The sequence below is a fragment of the Aspergillus ambiguus genome, assembly GCF_047715705.1.
Source record: "Aspergillus ambiguus strain CBS 117.58 unplaced genomic scaffold BDV59scaffold_23, whole genome shotgun sequence".
In the NCBI taxonomy this organism is placed as follows: domain Eukaryota; kingdom Fungi; phylum Ascomycota; class Eurotiomycetes; order Eurotiales; family Aspergillaceae; genus Aspergillus; species Aspergillus ambiguus.
In genome coordinates this window covers 42,474-62,011 of record NW_027395536.1, presented here as the reverse complement: position 1 = coordinate 62,011, position 19,538 = coordinate 42,474, and the positions used below count along the sequence as shown (strand labels likewise).

General features: G+C 51.5%; 6 protein-coding genes across 6 annotated transcripts; 4 read left to right on the top strand and 2 right to left on the bottom strand.

Moving 5' to 3' along the window:
• Positions 1-157: 157 nt before the first annotated feature.
• Positions 158-3,731, bottom strand: BDV59DRAFT_194108 (tartrate dehydrogenase; the record flags this gene model as incomplete). Its single annotated transcript, XM_073692338.1, has 5 exons — positions 158-626; positions 681-730; positions 761-2,265; positions 2,612-3,415; positions 3,482-3,731. 5 exons carry the CDS (start codon positions 3,729-3,731, stop codon positions 158-160), a joined length of 3,078 nt encoding a protein of 1,025 aa, XP_073546407.1.
• A 2,147-nt stretch (positions 3,732-5,878) lies between these two features.
• BDV59DRAFT_181391 (uncharacterized protein) lies at positions 5,879-6,859 on the top strand. Its single transcript, XM_073690231.1, has 2 exons — positions 5,879-6,009; positions 6,060-6,859. Exons 1-2 carry the CDS (start codon positions 5,927-5,929, stop codon positions 6,697-6,699), a joined length of 723 nt encoding a protein of 240 aa, XP_073546406.1. The 5' UTR covers positions 5,879-5,926; the 3' UTR covers positions 6,700-6,859.
• Positions 6,860-6,903: 44 nt separating this feature from the next.
• BDV59DRAFT_181390 (FAD-dependent oxidoreductase) lies at positions 6,904-8,743 on the top strand. The gene is made up of 5 exons (XM_073690230.1): positions 6,904-7,111; positions 7,194-7,748; positions 7,803-8,119; positions 8,182-8,455; positions 8,505-8,743. The coding sequence occupies exons 1-5, from the start codon at positions 7,097-7,099 to the stop codon at positions 8,574-8,576; spliced, it is 1,233 nt and encodes a 410-aa protein (XP_073546405.1). The 5' UTR covers positions 6,904-7,096; the 3' UTR covers positions 8,577-8,743.
• BDV59DRAFT_208864 (succinyl-CoA:3-ketoacid-coenzyme A transferase 1 mitochondrial precursor) lies at positions 8,672-12,211 on the bottom strand (the record flags this gene model as incomplete). The annotated part of the gene is made up of 7 exons (XM_073695288.1): positions 8,672-8,883; positions 8,932-9,225; positions 9,279-9,783; positions 9,839-9,959; positions 10,575-10,896; positions 10,952-11,683; positions 11,740-12,211. The coding sequence occupies 7 exons, from the start codon at positions 12,209-12,211 to the stop codon at positions 8,672-8,674; spliced, it is 2,658 nt and encodes an 885-aa protein (XP_073546404.1).
• A 945-nt stretch (positions 12,212-13,156) lies between these two features.
• Positions 13,157-14,556, top strand: BDV59DRAFT_208862 (thiolase family protein; the record flags this gene model as incomplete). The annotated part of the gene is made up of 4 exons (XM_073695287.1): positions 13,157-13,294; positions 13,344-13,978; positions 14,038-14,439; positions 14,488-14,556. 4 exons carry the CDS (start codon positions 13,157-13,159, stop codon positions 14,525-14,527), a joined length of 1,215 nt encoding a protein of 404 aa, XP_073546403.1. The 3' UTR covers positions 14,528-14,556.
• A 396-nt stretch (positions 14,557-14,952) lies between these two features.
• Positions 14,953-19,234, top strand: BDV59DRAFT_208861 (Hydantoinase B/oxoprolinase-domain-containing protein; the record flags this gene model as incomplete). The annotated part of the gene is made up of 8 exons (XM_073695286.1): positions 14,953-14,995; positions 15,051-15,236; positions 15,290-16,451; positions 16,509-17,599; positions 17,653-17,759; positions 17,815-18,093; positions 18,148-18,349; positions 18,405-19,234. The coding sequence occupies 8 exons, from the start codon at positions 14,953-14,955 to the stop codon at positions 19,232-19,234; spliced, it is 3,900 nt and encodes a 1,299-aa protein (XP_073546402.1).
• Positions 19,235-19,538: the final 304 nt, after the last annotated feature.

Below are 19,538 nucleotides of genomic sequence, written 5' to 3'. Positions count from 1 at the left end.
TAATATAGACTTATGACTTCCTCACGGTATGGTTCCGTAGTAGCCAACTCTAGTCAGCTCCAAGGGTACTGTATCAAGCTGTTGTAATGTACATGCTCGCCTTAAAGGCTGCCAGGTATGATGGATGGGTATGTACGAAGCACGCTACGGAATACAATTAGAAACTCGGATACTGCTGTCCGAACATATCGAGGAGGTTGTCGAAATTGCCTCCCTGTAGCAGGTCAACCATCCCCAGATCCAAGTCGACCAGGGAGGTGGTGGTTGTATCGTCTTCCGGCCGGAAGAAGAACCGTGAATCGGCGATATCAGAGAGAAGGGTCTGGCTGGGCGGTAGCGACGCGACGGTTGACTCCTGTGGAAGCTGGGAAGTAGCGGGCGTGGGCGGATTGTTCGCCGCGGTACCGCCGTCCGGACAGGGCTCCGACTCTGACTCCAGACGCCGTCTTTTGGCCCGGGAACCGCTGGGGCCCTCCTGGTCGAGCTGCGGTTGCGTGGGTTGGAGAAGAATGGAGGGGGATTGGTGGATATGGTGGGCAAGAAGGGACAACGCGCGATGGCAGTGTTTGGCAGTGTCCCATTGGGCGGACATAGCATGGAGGATTACGAGGCATTTGTTTATCTCGCTGATAACCCGACATTAGCGTTTATGAAGAGAATTCCCCCCGAGCTAAAAGCACTGCGAGAGGAAGGGAGAGGAGACCCACTGATAACCCTTCGCTAGACCGTACTGTCTCAACTGACAAGCAAAGGCAAGCACCAGCCCCGCCATCCACGCAGCCGACAGGAACCCCGGCCAGAACAAGGCCTGGCCGCTGTCTAGCTGCGCCGAGAGTGCAGTGAGGATCTCCCTTGCGGCGCCGATGCAGGTCTGCAGGGCGGAGCCGAATTCCGGGGATGACGGCGCGAGCGAGAGCGAGGGTCGGTTGACGAGGAGGATGAGGTGCTGGTAGAGGACGGTGAAGAAGGGGCCGAAGTGGAAGGGCGTGGTGCTGGTGCTGGTGCTGGTGGAGTCCGAGCGATGGTGGTGGTCGTCGGTGACGAGTCGCGGTGGGAGGCCCTGAAGGTCGGTCGAGAGGCTGTTCCACCATTTGTGGATGTCGGTGACGAGGACGAGGACGGAACTGCGGCGGACGGAGCGGACGAAGATGGATTTGTGGAAGAGTTCAAGGGCGCGGCCGGTGAGGGTGCCAGATTCGACGTAGCTGGAGAATGCGAGCTGTTTCTTGTTGGCGCATTCTTGGTCGTAGGAGGCCGGACTGGGGCTTGGTGAGTCTGCGTTATCCTGGTTGGAGCTGTGTGATGCATAGGTTTTATGTGAGCCTGGGATATGCGCTTCATAACCCCCCGGGAGGCAGACGTCGATGTCAGAGTCTTGGATGCCGAGAGGAAGACCGAGTGCTTGGCTCAGATACCGATCGAGTGCGTAGGAACACCAGAAGATACGCTTGCGAAGCTGTCGGTCATGCGTGGAGAGTTCCTTATACCGGAACGGACAGCGATGGAGTCCCGCATGCACCATGGATCGAAGCAGGCACCCACCCACAGTGGAGGCTGTCCGGAGCGACATCTTCGCCACGAGGTACAGCTGGGACGCAAGCAGGGCTTGCAGCGAGGGAAGGTCGCTTCGGTAGGTGAGGGTGCCCAGCAACTTGTGCATACTCCCAGGAGACTCGATCTGGGACTCCGGAGGCAGACAAACATCTGCACGCAGATGGTTGGCGAGATTGAACACGCACTGGAAAATCGTAGTCCAGCAGGCGTTTCGATGGTCCGTGGAGGACGGTGACTGGGCATGACTATCAGGGCTGCCTGAGTAAAGCTGTTCCATGGCTTGCAGGAAAGTTGGCCCGTGAAGGAAAGGAAAAAGCGGATGCCAGATCCTGAAGTAGAGCATCATGAGCTCACGGGCTGTCTCTAGCGGGGGCGCATGGCCCAAGACCGCAGCCACCGAGGGGTCATATTCCCACCGACAGAGGGTGTGTTCACCTCTTGATAGAGGCGATGCGTGAGCCGAGGAGCCGGGGATGGATCGCTTATCCCCGTCACTACCCACAAGGGTGTCTTCCGGGGGCGGAAAGCCTTGTTCTGATGAGGAGTTGTCAAGCGACTCCCGGTTTTTAAGAAATGCCTGACGAACAGTGTTGATGAAGTAGACCCCGCTAGAACTACCGACAAATTGACTCTCTTCGTTGGAATGGGCCCTGAGGGAGCCAATTTCTGACGGTCCCGTCGTGAGATCCGAAGACTCCATAATGATAACGTCTAGGACATGGTGCCCAGAGGGAATAGGGGATCAGGATGCCTCAAAAGTCAAGACGACGGTGGATGGGACGAGTGATATGAATGAATCAGTGGAGAGGAGAACGTCCGGATGAGTCAGCACAGCCATCTTAAGGGTTTGAGTATAGAGAATCTCGCATAGAAGCCTATGTTTCATTTGAACAGTGAAGCTAGATCAGAACGATAAGTATTCCTATGTGATACTGAAGAACATTTGATTAAAAAAGGTACAAAAGCATTCTTGGATCATCGTGTCTAGATATCAACAATACCAACCTACTTCTCCATATTCTCCACTATGCCCTAGCAAGACCTTGGATTTCCTTACATACTGCATCTACAACCCCTTGAGTATTTGAGCTTCCTCCTAGATCTGGTGTTAAAACTCCCGCAGCGCAAACCTTCTCCACGCAGTCCATGAGCTGCTTAGCAGCTTCTTTCTCCCCTAGCCAGGACAGCATTTCCGCAGCCGACCAGAATGTTGCAACAGGATTGGCGACACCTTTCCCAGTGATGTCAAAAGCACTACCATGCACTGGCTCAAACAAGGAAGGATTCTTTCGAGTCGGATCCAAGTTGCTTGACGGTGCCACCCCAATAGAACCCGCCAGTGCCGCCGCCAGATCGGACAAGATGTCCATATGCAAATTAGTGCCAACGATGGTATCCAGGGATTGCGGATTCGATACCATGCGCACAGTCATTGCATCTACGAGCATCTTGTCCCACTTGACTTCGGGAAAATCAGGAGCTACCTCGGCCGCTACCTCGTCCCACAGAACCATGCCGTTGCGCATGGAATTGCTCTTGGTCACCACCGTCAACTGTCGTCGGGGCCTAGAACGCGCAGTTTCAAAAGCGAAGCGCATAATGCGCTCAACACCGACACGCGTGAACATCGCGACTTCTGTCGCCGCTTCCCATGGATGTCCGACGTGGCTGCGCCCGCCTTGTCCGGAGTACTCGCCCTCGGAGTTTTCTCTAACTAGAACCCAGTCGATACCATCGGCGATTGTGTTCAGGGGACATTTAGTTCCAGGGAATGTGCGCACTGGACGGACATTGGCGTAAAGCTGGAGAGGGCCCCGAATGGCCAACAAAAGCCCCCAGAGGGAGATATGATCAGGGACATCTGTAGTTGAGTTAATAATTATTAAACGATGGAAGCCTGCAGGCTTCTCTGTTTAGATCGATTTACCTGGATCGCCAACCGCACCAAATAGGCCAGCATCGAACTTCCGCAGCGTGTCTAAGCAGTCTGCCGGTGCATATCGTCCTGTTTTCTTGTAGTAATGTGTTCCCCACGGTATATGCGTGAATTCAATATTGAAAGTGCCTATTGTTGTGGAGAGCTGCTTGATCACTTGAATAGTGGCGCTCACAACTTCGGGGCCGATTCCGTCGCAGGGAATCGAGGCGATGCGGTATGTAGGAGATGTAGACCCCATTTTTTGAGTAAGGCTTTGCTTGACTTATATCTCCGAGATGTGACAGGAATAATTGAAGAGGTAAAGAATATCACGACTACTTGTTTTATAACTTCCTATTCTGCTGAGTGTTCCGGACAGTCGCCTGAACGTTCACCCGCATCGCTCCCAGCCTCAGCCTCTACCAGGAGTGATCCTCCACCAGCACCTCCACATAAGATTTGATGAATGGCTAAAAGGCGGGCATTGGATAGGAACGTAATTTTGGCCCCTTCCAACACCAAAATGTCGTGTACCCATGCTATATGCAACGCTTTCGGACTGGGGTATCAATTCGGCGCTATACCAAGGTTAAGCGACGTTGAATAATGAACGAAGGAAGCCATGAGGTACCTGATATTGTAGCGTCTCCTCGGGGGAACCGAATACATGAGAATTTTAGTTATACAAACCCGGAATGCTGCAGGTAGTACTGAACCCCTTAGAGGCATATCTATCTACCCTAGGAATTAGTGGGTGGAAGGAGTTAGACTTGGTGGACATTCTCGGATGACAGAAATAAAACTCTTAGAACAAAAATTTTAAATTTATTGCATGGACAAATCATACGCTCTGTGACTATATCTATATGGCTTGCAAAGGCTGCGCGCAATACTTAGTGCGGTGTGATCTCTCACCATTTGTAGCCTGGAACAAAATGCATAAAATACAAGCATGACAGCAAATAGACATACATGATGAAGCTCAAAAAGGTGTAACTATCGGAGTTCCATAACAGACTTATCTAGACACTGTTCGAATAGTAATCCTTGGAAGCCTATACGTTACAATCTAAGTGGTGTGTGCATACTGACGATCTCTGAAGTAAGTAAAGTATGAAGAAAATGAACTGCATCTGCCCAAAACAGAATGTATTGATGAGAAATAATCAACAGCTAATTTTAGGATGGCCCGGACAAACTTAATTACCCCTTCGCAGACTTGCTACTCCGTTGTTGCACACGACTAACATACTTAGGCTCTTTGAGAATCGATTCGATGAACCTGACATTCATGGCATGATAGCTTCATAGCAAATAACACTACACACACACCTGCATGAGTAGATGCTAATTAATATATCTACACCGCAGGTAACGATCTCAAACGTATATAAAGGTGCCTCTCAACTCTCTAGATCAAATTGTCATCACCCAATTGCACTCCAAACCTATTACAGGATTCTTGACCACACTTTAAAACGCCCACCATGAAGACCGCTTTCTCCCTCATCACCCTGTTAGCTGCTATCCCCGCAGCTCTTGCTACCGGATACTGTACCCCTGGGGTTGAGTATTGCGGTTCTACTCTGGCTACCATGGGTGTGTTCTGACTTTCATTTACTATCTGCTGTCTCCCGACTCCATCATTGACTCAAGCTTGGCAGGCTGGACCCTGAATGAACTCCATGATATCGCTGCGGAAGGTGATGCTTTCAATATGACCCAGATGTCTCGCACGTTGTTCTACTGTGAGCGTGAAGACCTTCTCGACGTCTCTACAACATGTGATGGCCAATGCTTCCAGTCTCAGCGGGCCGGCCCTGACTTCTGCGAAATTGTGAGTCGGACTTATGGCTGGTGGTACTGAACCAGGCTGACAGATAAAATGCGGGCAGGCAATGAAGAAATAATTTAACTACTGCTATGATCAGTAGAACTAACTAAATGACGGCCTATGGGTCCTGGACTCCTGTGGAGCGTGTGGACATGCTCTATTGGAACCCGGGACCGAGTAATGTATGGACCTTGACACAGGTTTTCCCCTGGAATTCTAGGTTTCCCTGTGTTGTTGTGCAAATGCAAAGGTTGCTCTAGTACTTTAGAATCTAAGATATTCTAATGCCAATCTATTCTGTCAACGTGTTATACATTCGTGGAATGGACTCGGTAGAACCTTCACCCGACAACCCTAACCCTTATCGTTATCAGAGGCAAAAGGACCACCCTGCATACTATTACTCTACATGAACCTCATACTACCCGTGAAAGCACCCAGCATCATGGCCCCCGCAAAGAAAGCGTCGCGTATTACTATTGCATGCAATTCCTGTCGTTATAGGAAGCAGAAGGTACTCACTCTCCAAAAGTTCCTTTTTCCGAACCAACTGACGCAAACCTTCTCGCCAGTGTAGTGGGAACAGGTGAGAACATAATCCATCGAATTGCTCGGACAGAATGTGTTTAACAACTCCAAGGCCAACATGTACTCAATGTCTTCATCATCATCGCCAGTGCAGTTGGCCCGAACAACTTAAACGGTACGAACTCTCGTCTCATTCATCTAGACCCATCCGCTTAACAAGTGCAGAGGCCCTGAAAAAGGTTACATCGAGGCCCTGGAGCTTCGTTTCCGGGAAACAGAAACCTTGCTTCTACGAGTTCTATGCCAGATCTCAGATGAACAATTATTCACTGCTATTGCCCACGACACATCCGTGGAAGAGGATCCCAAAAGTAGCGAGCGGTCCTTCACCCGACCGGCTAAACCAGGGAGCGAATATTGGAGGAATTTTCCGCTCGATACAGTCCTGCATATCCGTGAATGGCAACTGGATAGTTTAAACCAGGATAATTATCGTTCTACTTATAAAGAAGCGGCCATAGACAGCAAAATGGCGACTACGTCCCCGACTGCGCCGCCGGCATTCAGAAGCGCAAAATGTCGGAGAGGAGCTGACACGAGTCAGGAAGACCTCGAACTCGATAATTCAATTTATTTATCAGCAAGGGCTTCCCTGCCTGATCCAGCTGGTCTAACTTTTCCGGTCGAAATGCGACGAGGGGGCCCCCAACTGTTCACCAATGTTGAGTCGCCCACTTTGCAGCCCACTAATATAGATGGACCCAAACTACAAGATCATGGAGGACCCAAACCTAGGAAGCATGAGGAGAGAAGTTCCTGGAGCGGAGCGCCTTCGCTTACATTCCAGGAACAATTCCTGTGGTAGCTCGTGCTGCAATATCTCGGCCCCCCCCGGCTTCTAGACCTCCACCAACACCATTTACACAGAATTTGGAAAAACCATAAAGCAAACCGGGAGCCTCTACATTATACACGGGGCTAAAAGGCGGATTATGGCAATCATACTAACTTCGGTTATTTACCCCCGCCTCCCCGCCCCAGCCCCGCATTACCGCAAAAACCCCGTAAGCACACGGGTTCAGACCGTCCATCGTTGGCGATAATCAGAAGCTAATATAGTTAGAAGGGGGATAACCGAGTGGCCCCACGGCACTAGGGATTCATGAGGTTCTCATAAATTGTGACAGGAAACAGCCGTCCCGAGTCTGTTCCTGTCAACTGCAGTATCTATCCAGGCAACTGCAACGGGACTCACACCTAGGATGGCAATCAAAAAGGTACAGTAGAGACTGCGATTGTTTGTTAGGAAATAAATTTCTCTTTCCTTACCAAGGCAAATGATTGGGCTGACAAGTATAGGCTATCGTTGTCGGCGCCGGCCCTTCGGGTCTCATACTTGCTCTCCTCCTGGGCAAGCAGGGCATCGAAGTCGAAATCCTCGATGCTGGGACAGAACTCAATAAGCAGCCGCGCGCCGCACACTATGCTTCTCCCGCTGCCTACGAGCTTGACCGCGCCGGAGTGCTTGATGATGTTGTAGCCCAAGGTTTCCAGATCAAGAACATGTGCTGGAGAAAGGTGGACACGACTTTCATCGCCGGCATGTCGCATGAGGTCTTCCCGAAGGATTACCGCTACCGCATGGTGGTCCTCCCATTGGATCAATTGGGCGAGCTCCTCTGCAAGCACATCGAGCGTCAACCTACGTGCCAGATAAAATGGGCACACAAGGTGGTTAAAGTCGGACAGGACGAACAAAAGGCCTGGGTGGATGTGGAGACTGCGACAGGTACACAGCGCTACGAGGCTGATTATGTTCTCGGCTGTGATGGCGCCAGTAGTACGGTCCGACGGGAGTTGTTTGGCCCCGAGTATCCTGGGGAGACCTTGAATGCGCAGATTATTGCGACGAACGTATGCTTTGCCGGTCACTATATTGGGCGGAATTTGGCGGCTGACTTCATCTAGGCGTACTATGACTTCGAAAAATACGGCTACTGGGACACAAACTTCATCGTCCACCCGACTGACTTGTATATGGCAGCCCGCATCACAAATGATGGCCTTTATCGTGTGACCTACATGGACATACCGGGGCTAAGCCGCGAGGAATACGTACAACGACAACCGATGAAATATGAGAAGATCCTCCCTGGGAATCCCAAGCCGGGCAAGTATCGCATTACGAACATCAGCCCTTATAAACTGCAGCAACGATGTGCGCCGAGTTTTCGCGTAGGAAGAGTGATTCTGGCAGCTGACGCAGCACATCTGTGCAATCCTTTGTGAGTATTGAGGATTTATGGTATAGTACCTATAGTACCTTCTATCGGCTAACTAAATGTAGTGGTGGTCTCGGTCTGACCGGCGGCATTGCCGACGTTGGCAGTCTGTTCGATGCGCTGATGGGTATACACAAGGGACTGGCGGACGACAGCATACTCGATAAATACAGCGAGGTCCGGCGGAAGATCTGGGCTGAAACGATCGATCCTATGTCGCGAGAGAACTTCCGACGGCTGTACGATCAAGACCCAGACAAGGCAAGCGAGAACGATGAGTTCTTTAAGCTGTGTATCAAATCTGAGACTGATGTTGGTCTGGCGCGGGAAATCGCCCTTGTGAGTATTTGGGACCGCTACTTGTCGAACACTAACTGACTGTCGGCAGGGCCTGGACGTGTTGAAGCATGATATGACCCAGTATTATAATAAGAATGAGCCCTCCGACTCCCATCTGTAAATAACACGACACACCTGCAATCCTACCTAGAATCATCTACAATGTCCGAAAACTGTGTATCATGTATATGTATATGCAGCACCGCAATCCAGTACCTACGCAACCACGCCCTTATCCCTCAGTTCCTGGATACGCAGCTCACTTAACCCAACTATGTCTCGCAGGATCTCGTCCGTATGCTGACCCAAAAGCGGCGGCGGCCGCCTAATGCTCGGTTCGGCCTTGGAATACTTGACAGGGGGGCTGATGACCTTGATCGGTCCACAGGAAGGATGATCGATAGTTTGCACCATGCCGCGCGCGCGCACTGGTAATCGTCAACAAAGTGTCTTCGCTCATCCTTCATACTTCTTACCGTGATCGTGGTTCATGGTACCTTGCACATCATTTACGACGGCAAAAGGCAGCCCGCTCCCCTCGAATAGACCCTGCCATTCACTCGTCGTCCGCTGAGCCGTCTCTGCCTCAATAAGGTTCTCCAATTCAGTACGGTTGCGGACGCGCTCATTGTTACTCATGAACCGCGGATCTGACTTCCACTCGGGCTTGCCAAGGCGATCACATAGGATGCCAAATAGCCGGTCATTCGCGCCGCCGACGAAGATATCACCGTCAGCGGTCTTGAAACTCTGATATGGCACCACAGAAGCTGTTTCTGTCAGCACAACGCTCACACCGAACGAGAAAGAGCAGAACACATACGGTGCGCCGTCCCCCATCGACCTGTATCCTTCTCGCCACTGATGAGCACGGAGCTACCCATATTCGCCAGCGTCGCCACCTGGCAATCACTCAGGCACACGTCTAGATGCTGGCCCTCGCCGGTGATTGCGCGGGCTAGCAACGCAGCCATGATCGAATTGCACGCGTACAGGCCCGTCGTTAAATCCGTTACGGCGACCCCGACCTTGACAGGCGGCCCATCGCGGGACCCGGTCAGATGCGCCAGGCCGAATTCCGCCTCGACCATGACGTCGAAGCCTGGCCGGTTGCTGTAGGGGCCCGTCTGGCCGTAGCCTGTGATGCTGGTGTAGATGAGCCGCGGGTTGAGGTGGCTGATGGTGTTATAGTCGAGGGCATATTTGGCCAGTGAGTTGGGGAGGTAGTTTTCTACCAGGACGTCACAGTCTTTTACGAGCTGGTGTAGGATGTCGACGCCCTCTTTGTGCGCGAAGGAGAGCCCGAGTGAGCGCTTGTTTCGGTTTACCTGCAGCGCGTTGGTTAACGTCGTGTGAGGGGCGGTTTGCGCGTGGGCACCATACGGAGAGGTAGTAGGCGCTTTCGCCGTTGCCTTGTCGGCCGTCTTGGTAGGCCGCGTACGGGGGACCCCAGGCGCGGGTGTCATCTCCGCGGATGGGGTGTTCGATCTTGATTATCTCGGCTCTGTGTTCATGTCAGCTATGGTGTGGATGCATGGGCTGGGGTGCATTTGTACCCGAGATCACCGAGGATTTGCGTACAATAGGGCTGGCGGGTTTGTTAGTTATACTCCTATAAACAGGTGCAGTGCATGGAAATATACTCCAGCCAGTACTCGACTCATGTCGAGGACTTTAACCCCAGCCAATGGCAGTCTCTTAGAGGCTGCACTGACCATGCAACGGATCGCTCCGATGCCATTGCGGGGAGTAGGTGGGGATACCCCGAGTGGTCGGGCCGTGGCCAGACGGAGAGAAAGACGGTTCATTCTTTCTGTGCGAGGAGATTGGGTTCAATTGGATGGATCTATGTATCGACAGACTATTCTTCTATGGGCTGATCAGGGTTTGTTTGTACATGAAGCCCCACGGGCTGATGTGGTGGGTTGACCCCACATGGTGGAGAGTTCTATATCAAGTATGTTCTATGTCAAGCATCACTGATAGTGTACTGTATAGGTACAGAATTAATAAGACTGGGATAGAGTATGATACAGGGGATGATCTTCTACTGTGGCAAACATCTTTCATCAATGTACAACAAATTCAATCTATATATACGGACGGATATCTAAATTACAGCATAGGCTTCAGGTTGTCAGCAACCTTGAAAGGAGCGGCAGTCTTGCTGCGGATCTCCTCGACAGAGACGCCCTCGGCGTGCTCAACCAGGGTCAGACCCTCCGTGGGGCTGACCTCGAAGACGGCCAGATCGGTGATGATCTTCCACACACAGCGGGGGCCGGTCAGAGGGAAGCTGCACTCAGGCAGGATCTTGGGGTTGCCCTTCTTATCGACGTGCTCCATGGTGACAACGACCTTGGTCTGCTCAGGGTTGGCGACCAGATCCATGGCACCGCCGACACCCTTAACCTTACCGGGAAGCATGAAGTTGGCGAGGTCTTAACACGAATTAGTATGTTTTCTGGAGGCGAACGAGAGAAGTAGGGTACATACCTCCGTACTGGCTGACCTGCAGAGCACCGAGCATAGTAAGATCAATACGACCAGAGCGAATCATACCGAAAGACTCGTGGGAACCGAAGACAGAGGCACCGTTGGACAGAGTGACAGTCTCCTTACCGGGGTTGATAAGGTCGGGGTCCTCCTCACCGGGCTTGGGGTAGCCACCAAGACCGAGGATACCGTTCTCGGCCTGGAGGACGACCTCGACACCCTCGGAGACGTAGGAAGGAGCAATCAGAGGCATACCGATACCAAGGTTGACGTACATGCCGTCACGGAACTCCTTGGCGGCACGCTTGACGATGCGCTCACGGCGGGCGGTGGCCTCACCGTCGCCGGCCTGGAGCATCTCGCTGGGGTCCTTGGCAAAGACGAGCTTCTCGATCTGCTTCTCGCCGGAGCTCTGGATGACCTTGTTGACGTAGATGGACTGCAGGTGAATCTCCTCGGGGTCGAGCTCGCCGACCTCGACGATCTCATCAGCCTCGACGATGGTGTACTTGGCGTTCTTGCCCATGGCCTCGTTGAAGTTGTTCATGGCCTTGCGGAACTGACAGTTACCGAGCTTGTCGGCCTTGTGGGCCTTAACCAGAGCGTAGTCACCGAAAATCGATTCTTCCAGGATGTAGTTCTTGCCGTTGAATTCGCGGGTTTCCTTGGGCTTGGAGGTCTCCGCGACGGAGCCGTCCTTGTTGTAACGCACGGGGAGTTCACCAGTTTGCACTAGGCGAGTCAGCAAATTGGCTCTCGTAGGAGTGGTGACGGTGCATCAGACATACCAATAGTTCCATAAGCAGCAGGGGTATAGAAAGCCGGGACACCAGCGGCACCAGCGGCACACTTTTCCGCAATGGTACCCTGGGGAGTCAATTCCAGAGAGAGGTCACCACTAAGGTACATCTTTTCGAAGACCTTGTTTTCACCGATAAAGGAAGCGATCATCTTCTTGATCTGACCGGATTCCAGCAGCTGGCCGAGACCCTTACCGGGCATACCGGCATTGTTGGAGACGACGGTGAGATCGGTGATGTCGGGACGGTCCCGGACGGCATTGATGAGGGTGTTGGGGACACCGGAGAAACCGAAACCACCAACCAGAAGGGTGGAGCTGCCCTTCATATCCTTGACGGCTTCCTGAGCCGACTGGCAGATCTTGTTGATAGCGCGCTTGTTGGTGGATGCGGAGAAGTTCCGCCGCCAGAGCGGGCGGAACACCGCAGGGACAGCGGCGGGAATGACAGGGCGCGACATGCTGTCGGATCGGCCCTAGAATGAGAGAGAGTCTGGGGATAGAGGGGATAAAAAGAGAGGAAAAAAGGAAAAAGAGTGGAAGGAATGGGGAAGATCCATTATATTTAAATCCCCAACTGGAGAAGAACCGCCGCTCGTTGCCGACAAAGAGATTATCCGCCTGCAGACCGCTTTGCCTTTTGCCGCCTTCCGAAGCCGACCCCACGGGCTTATGTCAGCGCTGGCGGGGGAACATTCACCCCACATGAGAAGTGCTGCGTATTGTTTCCTGCAGGTTAGTACGGAGGATATGAATGACCTTACTATTCTCTCTACACTCGACGATATGCCTACGTGACTATATCCTTGAAAGATATCAAATACTCTGTCGGTCAAGATCGGGAATGCCCGTTCGGGTGCTCTTCCGAATCCCCCATCCCGTTCCGACGCGGCGGGAGACAGCATCGGCACCGAGCGGGCCCGCCGGGAGGTGCCCGGAGCATCTTGCGTCTTGCTGTTCTGGATTAGATTATCTAAAGAGCCTCTACAGTGCGATTATTTTGTTCTGGAGATCTTCGCGTAGTTGAATGCCGGTGCTTTTTCCAGGAAAATTCAGTTCTGTCAGATGAGTGTGGAATATCTTGAACGTCATCCGACTAGTCACGGTCTTATTAATATTTCCCGTAGTCAGTAATAGAATACAATACTCTATGCTTTCTACAATAATACTCCAATAATAATAAGAAGAAGAAGAACAACACAATATAGAATAGAATAACCGACCCCGTCCCCGAGTTCTCCGCACTCGCGACGATGATCTCAACGTGGGGCAAATCGTGGTTGGTCCAGCCCCACCGGCCACTCTAATGTATGCTCTATTAACATCCCAGCGTCATCTACTCCCCATACTTCATACTACAACAACTCTCTTCTCCTTCCCCTATACACCTGCATACCTCCCCCATCATGCTCAGACGGTCCGCGAAGGAAGTCCTCACCAAATCCCCTAACGATGTTGTCGTTCTCTCCTCCGTCCGGAGTCCCATCGCCCGCGCCTATAAGGGCGGCTTCCGAGACTCCTACCCGGAGGAGCTTCTCATGCCGGTCCGTCATACATAACTCCCCCCTCCTGGGATACAGCTAACAGGATCAGATCATGCAATCAGCCGTCAAACGCGCCAACATCCAACCCGGAGATGTCAACGACAGCATGATCGGCAATGTCCTCGCCGAACTGGGCTTCGCCAAAACCGGCCGCATGGCCCTCAATGCCGCCGGTTTCCCCAACTCCACAACTTTCCATACCATGAACCGTCAATGTTCAAGTAGTCTCCAGGCTCTCACCCACATCTCCCACTCCATCCTCGTCGGCCAAATTGACGTCGGTCTCGCTGGTGGTGTCGAGAGTATGACCCGCAACTACACCACCCGGGGTATTCCCGTGGATGTCTCCCCGCTACTGAAGGAGTCGCCTATCAAGGCTGCGCGTGACTGCCTACTCCCAATGCTGAAAACCTCGGAGAATGTCGCCTCCAGATACAACGTCAGCCGTCAGGAACAGGACGAGTATTCAGCGGAGAGCCAACGCCGAGCGAGCCACGCGCAAAAGACTGGCGCATTTGGTGATGAGATCGTTCCAATCAAAGCACGACGGGTGAACCCCGAGACCAAGGAGGAGACCTGGGATACAGTGGAGCTGGACGAGGGCGTGCGCCACGGCGTGACGGTTGAGAAGTTGTCTTCTCTGAAGCCCGTTCTTGAGAATGGCTTCAGCACGGCAGGTAACTCGTAAGTTATTTCTGACCTGATGTGATCCTGAATGGGACGTGTATACTAGTGTTCATTAGCTCGCAAATCTCCGACGGCGCATCGGCCGCCATCCTCGCTCGCCGTTCCTGGGCGGATGCCCACGGCCTCAAGCCCATTGCCCGGTTCGCCGGCACGCAGGTGGCTGGATGTGAGCCGGACGAGATGGGAATTGCCCCGGTGTTCGCCATTCAGAATCTCTACAAGTATCTTGGCATTGAGAAGAATGACGTTGGCGTCTTTGAGCTCAATGAAGCATTCGCCAGCCAGACCATCCACTGCGTGCGCGAGCTGGGACTGGATCTCGACAAGGTCAACCCGAACGGAGGCGCCATTGCCCTGGGTCACCCCATTGGTGCTACCGGTACTCGCCAAGTGGCGACCTTACTTTCTCAGCTAAAGAACCAGGACAAGGAGATGGGTATTGTCAGCATGTGTGCTAGGTGAGTGTGCGCAGCACATCTTTAATACTCGAGCTGACTTTTTATTAGCACTGGAATGGGTGTGGCATCGCTGTTCATTCGAGAGTAAGCTCGGTTCTAGATGGCTGTACATAGGAGCGTAAAGGGATCTATATGTAGAATATTAGAAGCTGCGAGCATTCGTTTACCCTATCGCCAGTTCTTGAAACATCATCGTCCAAGCCAGGCATCCAGTTTTCCGGCATAAAATCACATTCTGTGCATAACCTAACTTACAGCTAGCTATATAAACATTGCCCTGTGCTCAAATTGCACAACAGTGCTATACCGGACAAAATCCGAGCCGATCGATGCCGGAACTCCACAGCCATATCAGCTCCTCCAATTTCTCCCCTCTTGTAGATCCCATTCCCCGCACCTTATCAGCCAATGCAAGCTCATCGCATGGTAGATAAGCCCAAAAACATAATAATTACACCAGATACGATGAACACTGCACTTGTCTATACGTCTTGCATGAAGTGAGAAAACGCTATGCCTGGAATTCACGTTGAGCGCCCGCTGAAGATCTCGATCGGTTAGTATTTGTCTCAACCTAAATCCTGACCTCATTTGCACTGACAGATATATAGACCGAGGTGGCACCTTCACCGATTGTATCTGCCGAGTTGCGGGGAAAGATGATATTGTCGTGAAAATCCTGTCTGTAGACACCAGGAACTACCCTGACGCTCCCACGGAGGCTATCAGACGAGTGCTGGAAAAGTATTATGGGGTTCAGATTGCCCGAGGTTCCGAGCTGGACCTCAAAGACGTCGGTGGGTGTATCTCCTAAGGAGCTGTTCGCGTGACGATTGACAAGAGTCATCAGAATGGATCCGTATGGGTACGACGGTCGCTACAAATGCCCTTCTGGAGAGAAAAGGCGAGCGGACGGCGTTACTGGTAACGGCAGGGTTCAAGGATCTTCTCCAGATTGGAAACCAATCACGACCATATATGTTTGATCTTGCCATTCGACGGCCACAGCCACTATTCTCGGATGTTTTTGAGGCCGCAGAGCGAGTGGTGGTGGGACAATGCAGTGACTCGCAACTCCGTCATCTTAACATGGAATACCCAAAACCAGTGCAAACCGTGGAAGGTACTTCCGGGGAAATTGTGCACATTATCCAGCCCCTGGATGTTGAAAATACTCGATCTTATCTGAAGCGGATCTACGCCGAGGGATTTCGATCGATTGCCGTCTGTTTCATGCATTCATACATCTTCCCTCCTCACGAGCTGCTGGTACGTGATGTTGCCAAGGAGATCGGATTTGAGCATGTGTCCTTATCACACCAAGTTTCTCAACGGTCCAAGATTGTTCCCAGAGGAAACTCTTCTGTTCTTGATGCTTACCTCACACCGACCATCGAGAGGTATCTCGCACAGTTCAGCGCAAGTTTTCCCAGAATCGACCATGGCCAAACCAGGTTGGAATTTATGCAGTCAGACGGTGGACTAGTTCCCACCTCAGAATTATCTGGGCTGCACGCAATCCTGTCTGGTCCTGCAGGGGGTGTAGTTGGTTACGCACGGACGACATACGATCCAAAGACACAAGTCCCTATCATTGGATTTGATATGGGCGGTACCAGCACAGATGTCAGCAGATACGATGGCCAGTTTGATCATATATTTGAAACTACCACTGCTGGTATCCCAATACAAGCACCGCAACTTAACATAAACACCATTGCTGCAGGGGGTGGGAGTATACTCACTTGGCGGAACTCTTTGATGGAAGTTGGGCCTGAGAGTGCTTCTTCGCACCCTGGGCCAGCATGCTACAGAAAGGGCGGGCCTTTGACAGTGACAGATGCAAACCTGGTACTGGGAAGGCTGATTCCAGAGCATTTTCCCTCTGTCTTCGGTCCTAACGAGAATGAGCCATTGGATTCTGACATTGTGCTTGCTAAATTCGAAGAGCTAACGGAAGTCATCAATAGAGACACAGGCAAGTCATTGACTTGGTATGAGGTGGCGGATGGGTGAGTTAGGATTGCTTAAGGCTATCTTCTAATCTGTCAAGACTGACCAAGATGAAGATTCCTACAAATTGCTAACTCCGCGATGTGTGGTCCGATCCGGAGTTTGACCGAAGGACGTGGTCACGATGCTGCTAAACATCATCTTGCTTCCTTTGGAGGTGCTGGTGGCCAACATGCATGTGCGATCGCTGAAACTCTTGGTATCCGACGGGTCCTGATTCATAAATACTCCTCGATTCTATCTGCATATGGAATTGGGGTCGCCGATATTGTACATGAAGAGGAGAAACCGTGTGCTAAAGTATTTTCTGAATCAACACAGAACACCATATTTGCAGACCTTCACCAGTTATCACAAAAAGCGCTCCGACACTCCTCTATGCATCGATTCTCCTGCGTTGAGGCCCACAAATATCTATCCATGCGCTATGATGGTAGTGAAACGGCCATAATGATCCCTTTGGCTGATGGTGATGATGCAAAGAAAGCGTTTGTCGATGCCCATCACCAACAGTTTGGCTTCACACCCACCAATCGAGAGATAGTTGTCGATAGCATTCGAGTCCGGGCTATGGGGAAAAATCTCTTTCACAACGACAATCCCGAAGGTCTCCAGGGACTCGAATATATTGACAAAAAAGCCGCAACTCCCCAGCCCAATTCTACGAGACAAGTTTACTTCAAGTGCCTTGGATGGGTTGAAGCACCTGTGTACTTTCTGAACTCTCTCACTCTGGGTGCAACTGTCCGGGGCCCCTCTCTCATAGTCGACAATACCCAGACTATTATTGTTAGTCCTAGCTGCTCCGCGAAATCCACGAACGATATGATCCTTCTAGAGGTCGGCTCAGAGAAGAAGATACTAAGTTCTACTGCCGTGGACCCTGTCCAGCTGTCCGTTTTTCGCCATCGGTTCTACGGAATTGCCGAACAGATGGGCCGTGTTCTTCAAAACGTGAGCGTCAGTGCTAATATTAAGGAACGGCTTGACTTTAGCTGTGCAATCTTTTCTCCAGATGGCTCTTTAGTCGCTAATGCTCCTCACGTGCCGGCCATGATTGGCAGTATGGGATTCGCTGTGAAGTCTCAAATCGAGAAATGGAAAGGCAAGCTCCAGGATGGGGATGCGTTGCTATCAAATTCTCCTGGTATGTAACTGTTGGGCCCATGAAATGGGGCTTGAGTTGACCCTTGATCACAGCATTCGGCGGTGTTCATCTTCCAGATCTGACTGTCATCACGCCGGTGTTTGATTCCAAAGGAAAAGAAATAATTTTCTGGACCGCGTCGCGTGGTCACCATGCCGATGTATGTCATTCCAAATTCTGCTGTAAAGTATCCAATGCTGAAGTCTATACCCTAGGTTGGTGGCATACTCCCAGGGTCCATGCCCCCGTCATCAAAGCATCTTTGGGAGGAAGGCGCTCTCTTCGAGTCTTTCCTTTTGGTGAGAGATGGAAAGTTCGCTGAAGATCAACTTAAGATGGTGCTTTGTGATGAACCTGCAAAGTACCCTGGCTCAAGTGGCGCGAGATGCTTCCAAGACAATGTCACCGATATCAAGGCTCAAGCTGCCGCAAACCATTGCGGCATCCGCCTTGTTAGGCTATTGATCGACGAATATACAATGGATGTGGTTCAGGTGAGCGGCCTATCCCCCAGAAATACTTAGGCTATCTAATTTACATATCACCAGATGTATATGGGAGCAATACAGGATTCGTCAGAGCTGGCAACTCGCAATCTTTTCAAGAACATTGCCAAGAAGTTTGATAGCAACAGAGTTTCCGCTGTAGACTACATGGACGATGGCACACCGATTCAGTTACAAGTCTCCATTAACAAGGAAGACGGCTCCGCCACATTCGACTTTACAGGAACTGGCACCGAGGTCTACGGTACGTACAGATCCCCAGGCAAAATAACGCAGTATGCCGCTAAACTATAAATTAGGCAATTGGAACGCTCCCATTGCTATCTGCAATGCGGCCGTAATTTTCGCCCTCCGCTGCATGGTCGACTCCGACATCCCCCTAAACCATGGCTGCATGAAGCCCATATCCCTGATCATCCCGCCACAATCCATTCTGAACCCGAGTCCTGGTGCAGCTGTCTGTGCCGGCAATGTTCTAACATCCCAGCGAATTGTCGACGTGATATTCAAGGCGTTCCGCGTCTCCGCTGCGTCCCAAGGTTGCATGAACAATTTCACCTTTGGTATCGACGGCGCCAACGGTTTTGGGTATTACGAGACAATCGCGGGTGGGAGCGGTGCTGGTCCAACATGGAACGGGACGAGCGGTGTCCACACCAACATGACAAATACACGGATCACAGATCCGGAATCGTTGGAAAGACGGTATCCGGTGATTTTGCGGAGATTCTCGTTTCGGTCTGGTAGTGGCGGAAAGGGAGCATGTACTGGTGGGGACGGGGTGATTCGAGATGTAGAGTTTCGGTTACCCATGTCAGCGTCTATCCTTTCTGAGAGGAGAAGCTTTGCACCATACGGGATGGAGGGCGGCGGCCACGGATTGCGGGGCAAGAACACGTGGGTCTGTGGGAAGAATGAGAGGGTAGTCTCTATCGGTGGGAAGGGGTCTATTAGTGTCGAACCGGGGGACAGGATGGTTATTGAAACACCTGGAGGAGGTGGGTATGGGGTGAATAAAGGCTCTAAGGATGGAGTCGATGTTTCCACCGAGAAGATATCAGGGTTTGACTTTGTTCAAGTTGCGAGTGGTAGTGTTGGGGATGCGAAGGCTCTCGCAGAACAGGTATGAGTACCTGGTCTTATGGTATTCGTGCCTTTGTATGGATGTCGAGCCATAGGTACTGGAAAACAGATATCTGCCTTTTATTCTTTGCATGTCTATCAATTCGACAAAGAGAGGGACATTTACAATGGCATCGACATAAATGGGTCCATATGCATGAAAAGGGGATGGGTAACTTGGGTGAAGGGCTAAATATCGATCCGGGACGTAGATCTATATGCTTAATTTCTAAAGTCGTTTCTAGTAGTGCTAATACTCAAAGCTAACGTACTCTCCAAGTCCTGCAGTACGGTTGTGAAGTCATTGTCCA

Bases quoted from the DNA above. Each gene is read 5' to 3' on its own strand.
- BDV59DRAFT_181391 (XM_073690231.1), top strand. From the start codon at position 5,927: ATGTGTTTAACAACTCCAAGGCCAACATGTACTCAATGTCTTCATCAT. The intron at 6,010-6,059 runs GTACGAACTCTC...TAACAAGTGCAG, and splicing joins TGGCCCGAACAACTTAAACG to AGGCCCTGAAAAAGGTTACA.
- BDV59DRAFT_181390 (XM_073690230.1), top strand. The intron at 7,749-7,802 runs GTATGCTTTGCC...GACTTCATCTAG, and splicing joins CGCAGATTATTGCGACGAAC to GCGTACTATGACTTCGAAAA. The intron at 8,120-8,181 runs GTGAGTATTGAG...AACTAAATGTAG, and splicing joins GCACATCTGTGCAATCCTTT to TGGTGGTCTCGGTCTGACCG.